The sequence below is a fragment of the Cyprinodon variegatus genome, unplaced genomic scaffold (assembly GCF_000732505.1).
Source record: "Cyprinodon variegatus isolate N-32 unplaced genomic scaffold, C_variegatus-1.0 Scaffold65, whole genome shotgun sequence".
In the NCBI taxonomy this organism is placed as follows: domain Eukaryota; kingdom Metazoa; phylum Chordata; class Actinopteri; order Cyprinodontiformes; family Cyprinodontidae; genus Cyprinodon; species Cyprinodon variegatus.
This window is the reverse complement of record NW_015150518.1, coordinates 259,499-270,650: the sequence shown is the minus strand read 5'-3', so window position 1 is coordinate 270,650 and position 11,152 is coordinate 259,499. Positions and strand designations below refer to the sequence as shown.

Here is an 11,152-nt window from a genome sequence, read left to right as displayed (position 1 = left end):
CATCAACAATAAAACTACATGGCTCTCGAGGCAGGTATAGCCAAGGCACGATCAAAGTAACTGGTATATTTTAGTAATTCAGATCTTGGAGAATGGGAATCAGTTTGCATGAGTTTGATGAAAAAGGTCTTATTTGAAGAGGTCTAATGCTCTTACTTTGAGCTACAGGCAGGGTGGCCTGCCTGGTTACAGGGGTCCAAATGTTGAGGTGCGCTCTGAGGTCGTAGAGATAAAGTCTCTCATGAACGGATGAATGCAAAATGTGTTTCTGTGCCATATTTCCTCCTCGTTTCTGTCATTAAACTGTGTACATTTACTATTCTGCTGCCACGAGCAGGATACTTCTTTACTAGGTGACCACTAGCTTGCTTGATGTTGCCATGACAACATATCTTCTGTGAACTTGTGTTGATTAGGCCTCAAAACAGTTAATTAAAAATCCAAAGAATTCTTTAGAATTCTTTCCCTAAATATTCATAAGAAATTTGTAAATGGTGCAAAGTATTTCAAATTCATTTTTAAGATCTCCCTCTCGCCACCAGAGGGTGCTGCAGCACCACCCCCCCCTTCCCGTGGCCATGAATAAAACTACAATTTCCATGTAGAATTATTGTTTTTCTTAGTTTCTTAATATTTAAGTTAAGTTTTTGAATAGAAGCAATGAATCTTTTTCAAGTAATTATCTTTAAAATTATTGAAGAATGTTCTTTTCCTACACCCTTTCATATTGTGGACATATTTTTTTTAATATGATTACATTGAATATATATTTTCATCAGAGGAAAATGTTGGACTTTTAACAATAAGAAATAGTTGTTATTTTGAAAAAAAAAAAAAAAACAGTGGTCTTTCTAATATGTTCGTTAACAACTTTCTATTTTTTCAATTCTGAAAAAAAAAAATACTACAGTAGGAGATTATTCTGCAAATAATATGTACCATAAGGGCTTCATGATGAACTGTTGTCTCTTTGCAAAGATATGAATAAATGTGCCGACTGAGTGAAATCCATCGATCTCCGTTTATTTAGCGTGAATAGTTGAATAATTTTTTCCCACGACAATTTGCCGTTGTCGGCAGGATTCTCTTTGACTGATTTTTTCCGAGGACAGCGATTGTCAGAAGTGTCAGGTACCACCTGGAGGAAGCAGTCTTCCAGCCTCAATACCCCATTTAGCAGGTTAAGGGAGTGAGGACCTCTGGCATCGAGGTCCCTGGAGGTCAGCAGGAGGATCAAAACGAACCATTTCTTTTAAAGACGGTGAGATGAATCTTTTGTCGGCACAGTTTAAATTAAATTTCAAAAAATAAAATACAAAACAACAGATTGTTAACAGATTTAAAGATTATTAGAAATCAAATACTGGAAAATTAGCTCAAACAAAGTCCTGTTCAGTTTAAAATGCTGGATGAATGAGAGGAGAATTCAAAGAAACTCTCAGCTCCAGAGAGAAATGGGTTAAAATGAGAAGTCAAAAGCAGTATTTAAACCTCATACTAAACATATTTACACTGTATTATGTCACTCATAGCTAAAAAAAACAACAACAAAAAAACAATAAAATTATAACAGAAAAGAAAGCAAGTAGGGCATAACATAAGGTGAAATTAAAAGTTTAGAAGAGAAAAAACTTGTAAATTGGAGGAATTAACCTAAAATTAGATTAAAAAAAAAAACAAAAAACAAACAAAATGAAATAGAGAAAAGTATGTTGATGAGAAATGCAAATATGAGAAAATTAGATGAGAAATGTGGCTGAAGTATAAAGTGGGGCGACTGATAAGACGACATTTCCTTCCTGAAAAAGGCTTCTTCTTTTATATGGTAAAGATGAACAACTTTATTATTATTATTTTTAGAAATAGGAAATAACAAAATTTAATTATCCTGTTTTTTGTTTTTTTGTAGTTTTTTGTGTTTTGTCTTTTTTGCTTTTTTGGAGCTAAAAGAAGAAATAACTATATATATATGTAAATATATAAGCTTACATATATTCACATATATGTACATACTGACAAAGCATTGCACTACAAAAATCCCCCCCCCCCCCCCCCCCCCCTTTTTTTTCCCCCCCCCCCTTTTTTTTTTTTTTTTTATATTCCCAACTAGAGAGAAAAATAAAATGAATGGCTGACATTCATTAGGTATGAAAAGCCCTGCTCATAAACCAACACAGGTACCTTCAATCAGGCAAAACTTCTAAGTTTGAAAAATAGGAGAGAAAGCATTGCCGCTTTTGTAAAACTTCTGTGTAGACCCTTGAAGGGTATATTTAATTTCCTCAAGCTTCAGAAAAAAACATCATGTCTAACCCATAGGGATATTGAGGGACATCTATCAGACTTCCTGTGTAAAAGTAAAATACGGTTTGCCACTAAAGATGAGAAGGCAACAATCTTTTTTGGAGCAGAGATTAAACTAAAGTAGGGTTGTGGATACCAAATACTAATTAAACCTAATAAATAAACTTTCCCGACTTCATACACTAATTCATTGATAAATATGCTGTAATAAGCCTCTTGAAGGACTGTTTTTTTGTTTTTTATGTTTGTATTGTATTTTATGCTTTTATCTTTACTATCAAGAGGGTGAATTTTCCCCATCGGGGATTAATTAATTATCTATCTTGTAACTTTATAGTCAGAAGTTTGTCAAATCTAAAGGGACACTAACTGATTATAACTGATTATAGGTTGTGGTTGGAGGATGGTTTGTTAAATATTGCATGTGCTTATTTCGATGGTCCATCATAGTTTGTCCTTTAAAACATCCGGAAAAATCTCATCTATCTGCTATTTCAGAGTAAATCCACGATAGAAACCAATAAACGGACTGAAGATAACAGTAAGATCCAGCCTGCTGCTCTGTAATTGGTCAACTCCATCAGCTGATAAACTGTTCAACCAATCAGGTTCACTTGTTTTTAGTTTTCAGATGCAGATCAACATTGTTTTAACAGTCAAACTGAACGTTGGATACTTATTTATATCAAATAAGCACATGTTAGCTTTTACTTCCAAAAACTAATTAGCATTTTGCTTTAAAAAAAAAATGTTACCCTCAGACGCCCAGTCTGACCTGCTGTTCAAGCCCATTTACTTGTTACATCACAGATCCAAACGCACACATTATTGTCTTGCTATTTGTAGTGAGGACCATGTGTTGACTCCAATGGATTTCCAGTCATTTCCAACCTTCCCAGACCATAATCCTAAACCTGACCTTTACCAGAGCATGCCTAACCCTAACATAACCTCACTTCACACCGCAGTCCTAAACCTAGCTCTTGGCAAAAGAAATGAGGACCAGTAAAATTTCCTCACTTTGAAAGAAACGGATCACAATTTGTGGGAAAAACTGGAAAATTGTCCTCACTCTGATGCCAAACCAAGAACAACACACACACACACTGAGCGCCAGGCGATCTGCCGGCAGGAAACTCCTTAAAAGGGATTCAGGACATCCGCTGGAGCAGGAAACACCATATTAGGGCTGAAAGCCTAGTGTTTTTCCTGCAGGGAGCAGGCTGAGCCGACAGTGACAAAGTCTGGTCTCATTGGCTGTTTGACACACCCAGAAACACAGGATTTACTGCTGACATGAAAGCCTGCAGATGGACTCACTTTTTAATCCTCAGAATATTCCCTTAAACCCTGACGGTTTAGATTAAAACTCCTCTATATCTCCGCCACAATCAAAGTTATTTTTGTTTTGCTTTCTTAATTATACTTTATTCTACTAAGAGCTAACAAAATAAAGCGGGAGTTGTGTTTTACAAACGTCCCATAAACTGAATAATTCAATCCTAACTTAGGAGCTTTTCACTCTTTTAGTGTTTTTTTTTTTTTTCTGTTTGCGTTTTAAAGGAATAGTACACCCAAAACATGATTAGCCTTCATTTTCTACTCACCCCCATGCTGAACAACACTCTGGAGTACTTTTTTGATATCTCAAATGCATCTGGAGATCTGGGAGGCTTCTTGCTGTCTGCTGACATTCAAATAATGGAGGTCTATGGCACCCGAGGCAGAAAGGTCCATAAAAGTCCACAAAAAACGTGTCAATATTCCTCCATACTGCTCGTCCAATGTATTCCAAGTGTCCTGAGTGGGTAGCGTCCAGAATTTACTCGAAACGAAGTCATTTAGAATTTTTTTAGAGTATAAACAGTAGTGTATAGGATTTCCTGAAAGCGCGCACATGCGCGATCATGACGCTACGGAAGCCGGCAGACCAAACCAGCGCATTCAGCTCGGCAAAGAACTCATGCTCTTCCTCAACACTGAAGTCCTCAGACATTTTTCTTTCGTTGTTTCTTTCTTTGCACAGGTAAACAGCACATTTCTTCTTCTACGCTTGCATTATTGGAAGAGCAGACGCTGAATGCGCACTTTCATCTGGTTTGGTCTGCCGGCTTCCGTAGCGTCGTGAACTTGCAGGCGCACACTTTCAGGAAATCCTATACACTACTGTTTATGCTCTAAAAACATTCTAAATGACTTCGTTTCGAGTAAATTCTGGATGCTACCCACTCAGGACACTTGGAATACATTGGACAAGCAGTATGGAGGAATATTGACACGTTTTTTGTGGACTTTTATGGACCTTTCTGTCTCGGGCGCCATAGACCTCCATTATTTGAATGTCAGCAGACAGCAAGAAGCCTCCCAGATCTCCAGATGCATTTGAGATATCAAAAAAAGTACTCCAGGGTGTTGTTCAGCATGGGGGTGAGTAGAAAATGAAGGCTAATCATGTTTTGGGTGTACTATTCCTTTAAACTGAATGAACCAGAAGTGAAGGAAAGGAAATAAAATATGAAACCAGAAGCAGAAGGAAACAGTTTTTATTTTTGCAGCTCGTGTTTAGTAGAAAATCCAACACTGACCTGCTGTAAACACAAACATCCCAAAACCTACTCGGTAGGTAAAACCCCACGTGCACCACAGCGCACGCTCACAAATGTTCAGTATCCACATGTATGTACAGAGTTCAGGCCCAGGACTCTGACCCACCAAAACAAAAGTCTAAGGTCAAAGGTCACAGGGTGGTGGGTTGGAGGGGGACTCCGGTCCGTCAGCAGATGTTGGTGCTGTGAGGAGAGGACATCTCTGATGGAGGACTCCCCATTGGGGAGGAGCAGGATGAGGGGTAGAGGTGGGGAGACGGAGAGGAGGTGTAGGCATGTAACAGGGGGGAGGAGGAGGAGGTGAAGCAGGGGGAGGAGGCCTGCATGGTGAGGGGGGAGGAAGAGGTGAAGAAAGGGGATGAGGAGGTGTAGCAAGGCGTGGACGTCTGGATGGCGAGGGGAGATGAGGAGGAGAGGCAGGGGGCGGGGTTTGATGATGACCCGTTGGGCGTTGTTGCGGAGGACGGAGAGGCGGCCGCCCGGCGTTCTCGCTGCCTCTGGTGGATCTTGGCGTGTCTCTTGCGTTCATCGCTGCGGGCAAACTTGCGGCCGCACTCTGCGCAGGCGAACGGCTTCTCGCCGGTGTGCGTGCGGATGTGCGTGGTCAGGTGGTCGCTGCGGCTGAAGTTGCGCATGCAGATGCGACACTGGAACGGTTTCTGGCCTGTGTGCACGCGCACGTGGCGCGTCAGTTCATCCGAGCGGGAGAAGCGGCGGTCGCAGCCGTCGGCGGGGCAGGCGTATGGCCGCTCGTGGGGTGGGGTCTTGCACTGCCGCCCTGCTGGGGGCTTCCTGGTCCTGCAGGCGGTCGCCTGAGGCTGGAGCTGGGAGGAGAAGGCTTTGATGGTGGGGAGGGGCGTGAGTGGCGGCAGCACTGGTTTCTGATCCTGAATGAGTCCAACGTCGCCTTCAGGCTCCTGCTGCGGCAGGAGGTAGTCCGGCAGCATGGGGACCGCCATGGAGGGCGACTGGATGTAGGCAGGGGGCGGAGCCTGAGCCTGGAAGGCCTGAGGAGCATGCTGAGCATCACCAGGAGGAAGGAGGTGGTCTGAACATGCGGAAGACGTGTAGGTCGGTGTCGCAGTGAAGATGGAGGTGATGTCCGCAGACCCGCAGCTGGTGCTGCATTTGGAGGGAGTTGATGATGTCACGGATGGCGTGGGGGCTGACGAGGAGGGGTTAAGGTTACAGGACGCAGGGGGCGCTGCCATGCTCACCAACCCCGTCAACAAGCTGAGGAGAGGCTCCGCCCACTGACTGCTACCACCGCCGCAGGAGGCCGACGGCTCGAAGGTGAAGCGCCCGCTGTAGGCCAGAGGGGTGAGACGAGGGGTGAGAGGGGGGAGGTTCTGAAGATCCGGGAACTCCGACAGAGAATCTGAGGGAAGAACGAAAACGAGTCAATTAGACCTAAAGAATCCTCACATCTGATTGGCTAATAAACCAACTCAGACTTCCTGAATGTTTCTGATCATTTTCATTTAGATCTGATCATCATTTTTAAACCACAGATAATAAAGACCTAGATTTAAACTTTTCTCTAAAACTGTAAAACCACCATAGAGTGAAAAAAAAAAAACTTTCTGGACCAGAAGTCTGTAAAGTTTCTGTAAACTTCTGATGTGATAAGTTTTTTTTTAAGTGTCCCAGCATGCACTGCTTTATGTTTATGCTGTTTGAAATGTCTATTTTCCTCTGTTTAATTAAAAATTAGAGAATATTCATAATAAACACTAAAAGCTGCACGCCTATGTTTCATGCAAAAGAGTATATTTATTTATAGTAAAGCATTAAAAACAACTTTTAGGGCTGGATAAAAACTAAAGACCCTCCTTCTGCCTCCTTTCCTCACCTGTGAACTCCCCGGGCTCCCCGCCCAGCAGCCCCGCCGCCTCGGCTGCAGACGCGGCGTTCTGCAGGAGCAGCTGCAGCTCCTCCAGCTTCGGGTATCCGTCTAGCGGCGACAGCGGCGCCGGGTGTCCGAAAATCGGCTCTGAGATCTGCAGGGCGGACAGCAGCAGCTCCGCTTTGGTTGCTGCCATCTCTCTGGAGGAGGAACGGGTGTCAGCTGTGGGGCTGGGGTCCGTGTCCGCTGCTGAGCCCTGCGGGGACGCGCTCCGGCCGGGCAGAAGCTGCTGCTGTGTCCGCTGATGCTCGGAGGAAGCCAAGGCTGGAGGCTCGCTGTTTCCGGCTCACTTCGGAACATAAACTACAGATTTCAGCTTCCTGCTCCCGCTCTAAGCTCAGCTTCACTACTGTCAAATCTCAATGAGGATTCCCGAATTTATAAAGTCTCCTGTGTGACGTATGTTCCCAAATATGGAGGGAGGAAGCCCATTTATGGTCACACCGGCGAACTGATGGGCCCAGCTTCCGGGAGCCGCTGCGCTCCTTTTTCTGCGCTTTTTTTCAAGCATTAAGGTCCCGGTTGGATCCGAACCGGAGCCTGGTGGCGGACCGGGACCACAGCCCGGTGCAGGCGGCCTACAGAAAGCCGCCACGGCCGGAAACCCCTGCCACACGTCACATGTTGTTTTCTCCGGGCTCGCCGTCACGTGGAGATATTCCAGCGACGTCACGGCTTCCTTCAGCCTTATTTGGAAGTTTTTCCTGTCAGACCGTTGATCTGAGAGCCAGACCCATCCTGCAGCCAGCTGCTGATGAAAAAAAGAAAAAAAAGTAAATACCTGGGTGCATGGCCGCATTTCAGAATAAAAGCTTCGGAATGAGAAAATAAATCTTATACGTATTTTATTTTGTCATTTTGTACACACTAGTGTATGCAAAAAGAAATCTGGTTTAGTACGTTTTAATTTTTAAAATGCAGCCTTGATAAAGATTTTCCACCATTAAAGAACTAAATGTTGTTTAAAGACATAAACTATGTGTAAATGAAATGCAGGTTGTGGACAGATGCAGTATTTGTTCAAACTTTCATTTCTGCCTAAATTTCATTAAAATGTCTTTGCTGTTTATGCTTTTTACCTGTTATAATAACAATGTTCTGTATACGTTATTTTAATTATGACCTCAGCAAGAATATAAGTTTATAAAGTTCAACTGATGGGGATCTGAATAACAAGTTAACAACATAAACTGTAAAATCAGACATTTAGGCTGATTATGTTGCCCACAGGTAGTGCTAGTAAAATACCAGTAAAAAATAAAAAATAAAAGGATCTGCTTCTATGTTGCATACAGCATTGTTATATAGCTGGAAACATGGACACTAAGAACTGTTTTGATGCAACACCAGGAAAAACAAAGTATGGACTGACAGGAATCACTAAAAATGAAGGTTTCTTATTCAGCTACAGAGAAAAGTGAGGCAGAAGGAACCAAAGGTCTGTTTGTGGTTTTTAGCACATAGCTGATTTATTTGAAGAACGAGAAAAAAAAAGCCTAAGATGCAGGAGGCATGTTCCCATTGAGGAGCACAGAGGACCACGTCGACTGAAGATGCATTCAGGGACACTCTGTACTCTGGAATGTCTCTGTACCCAAATTACTTCAATATGATCAAAATAACATTGTTTTACACTGATTCAACCACATTTGAATCCTTAAAAATAACTCCCCATATTTATATATATATATATATATATATATATATATATATATATAAAAATCACTTTTACGGATTAAGTAGCAAATTATTAGAATGATGATATCTTATGTTTAAAACATCTAAAGAAATGCGCCCAATGATTTTAGGCCATCGCCTGGATGCAGAAAGAACTGCTCTGCTAAACCATTCAGAACTAGAAAACAGTGATTATATCTAACAGTATATAAATCATCAGAGTAATAGTTTGTATTTTTCTGTTTGATAAAGTCAGCGATTTGGATTAAAAAAAATTGTGCAGCCCTGTTGGAGCAGACAGTCACTTAAAGGCCTGAACACACCAGTGCGTACAACTTTTTAATCTACAATTCAATTTTTTTCCATGTCACACTGACTGTCTATAGAGGCTCCGACTAGGCAGGGTAAGCAGATCTGCGCAGATTTTTTTTTTCACTTTTGTGTCTGTGTTACACACAAAATCAAAATTAAAACAATTCCCCAAATTTTACTTGGACATCATTTGAAAATGTATTAGAAATAAATACATTAAAAAAAAAAGCAAAGCCCCATTTAACAAGTCTGTGCAGGATTTTAAACCAGAACAGATAGAGAATTTTGATTCCCCTATATTAAAATATAAACTACGTTTAAAGAAATGAAAAACACAGCAAGTGGGACGCAGTGGGACGGTTTATATGCTGACTGAGGCAGTGAGAGGTTAATCCCAAACTCTGTGAAGTTTGTCAAAGTTTTTCTTTTTCATTGAGGGGAGTGTTCTAACTTAAACACAGTGGAGCACTGTGAAAAAAGATTAATTAAATCCTGAAAGTGGAAGGACACTAAAGCCTTTTCTCTTTGCATAACTAGATCAATCAATGTTCCCAAATTTCCAAAAGTGGCCTTAAAGTCGTAGGGAAGCAGCCATTCCAACTGTTGCATTTTCGAATTCTTCCGAGTTGTGCACGACTTTACATGAGTGAATAAAGTGAATGTGATTGGTCGTTTATCAAGGGGGCATCTTGCTAACCAGTTAGCCACTTAGTGTTAGTAGGTTCCCAATGGAAAATGACATTGGGACCAAGTAGCACTAAATTGGTGACTTAGCAACGACACTGTCAAGGAATGCTATGGACAGCNAGATATTTAACCCAGAATGATTTGACATTTAAATATGATTTCCCTATGACTTTAAAAACAGCGAACACACTGGACTGGATTTAAGTTTCCAGCAGCCAGAGCCTCTTCTGGGTTTGCTGTTTTCACGAACAGTCTGATGGTAGAAGCTGTCTCTGTTTAAGCTGATGAAAGCGGAGCAAACGCTGGACATTTGGACAGGTTGTGCCCAGGATGTTTGAGGAGGTGTTAGCTTCCTGTTTCCTTGTTTCCTTTCTAGAAACCTGTACTGGTCCTGGGTGGAGGGACAGCGGCCGTCCTCTGAGCAGACGTGATTGTTTACTACAGTTTGGTTTCCTTCTGCTTCAGATCATGAAACAAAGGTTCATATCAGACAAACAACCTCCGTAAATACAATAAATAACAAAATTAAAAAGCAAACCTTTACTATATTATTATCATAAAACAATAATATCATAGTCGTCTGCAGGCCAGCTGACAGCTTTGCTAGAGCCCAGTATCAGCCAGTTCCTAACAATATTTTCCCTTCTATTGTGAAAGGTAGAATAGGTTAGATATACTGGGAATTCTCTGCCCTCTGAATCTGCAGGCAGTTAATTTGCTATCTCTGAGAAAGACTTTATTTTTGCCATTACAAACATTCACTTGATCACAATCAGTCATTTATATTGCCCACATCCAGAGTCATTGAAATAAATGTTGTGATCCACCTCTGAGCCACTATGCTCAGACTCTCTGATCGGGCAGCAAGCCCCTCCACCTGCACTGTCTCTTGGTAGGGATGACTCTCTGTCTCATCCTCAAACACACGCTGCCCCACACTGAAGCTCCAACGCCTCAGCTGGATCTCCTGCTCCCCTCCGTCTTTCACACTGCATCTGGACCTCTGCCATCTCTCTGCTCTTTTGGCGCTAAGCTCAAGTATTTCTGTAAAATAAAATGTGTTTTCCATCTTACACTAGGTAGCAGATGCCATACTTTAAATCCACAATGCTAAACGCATTGCTTCTTACCTGGCTTTGAATGGGCATCATTGTTCTGCAATTCCATTCCTGGACCTGTTCCTGACTCATCAGCACCCATTATGTCTAAGGGTCTATCCACCGCCTCTGGAACAAGCAGTTCCAATAGAAACCAGAGGGTGGCAGCAGTGATACCATCATGTAAAATGTTTATATTCATGTTTTTAGGTAAGTATATTAACCAAAAACTGACAAAAAAAGTAATACAACAAATATTTATATTTATATTATTTATATTTAGACGGGTCCGCCTTTTACAGCTGCTTTTTCTATCTCTGCTTCTGTCTCCTTGAACCCCAGTCGGCCTCGGCAGATGGCCGGTCACACTGAGTCTGGTTCTCTTAGAGGTTTCTTCCTGTTAGAGGAACTTTTTCCTCTCCACTATCGCTACAAGCATGCTTAGTGTGAGGGATTCCATTAGAGTCAATGAGTCGATGTTATAAACTGGTTTTCCTAGGATAGAAAACTTTAAATCGATTTGACTGTATGATCTGGTTGAACTGTAAAGTGCTTTGAGATGA

General features: G+C 41.8%; 1 protein-coding gene across 1 annotated transcript; it reads right to left on the bottom strand.

Annotated features, from left to right (window-relative positions):
• Nucleotides 1–4,821: 4,821 nt before the first annotated feature.
• On the bottom strand, nucleotides 4,822–7,515 carry LOC107082888 (early growth response protein 1-like). Its single transcript, XM_015371786.1, has 2 exons — nucleotides 6,763–7,515; nucleotides 4,822–6,288 (listed from the first exon to the last, which is right to left on the bottom strand). The coding sequence occupies exons 1-2, from the start codon at nucleotides 6,950–6,952 to the stop codon at nucleotides 5,078–5,080; spliced, it is 1,401 nt and encodes a 466-aa protein (XP_015227272.1). The 5' UTR covers nucleotides 6,953–7,515; the 3' UTR covers nucleotides 4,822–5,077.
• Between the last annotated feature and the right edge of the window lie 3,637 nt (nucleotides 7,516–11,152).

Excerpts from the sequence above, each read along its gene's own strand:
- LOC107082888 (XM_015371786.1), bottom strand. The coding sequence starts at position 6,952 with ATGGCAGCAACCAAAGCGGAGCTGCTGCTGTCCGCCCTGCAGATCTCA. Across the intron at positions 6,289-6,762 it reads GGAGCCCGGGGAGTTCACAG|ATTCTCTGTCGGAGTTCCCG; the intron begins GTGAGGAAAGGA and ends TTCTTCCCTCAG.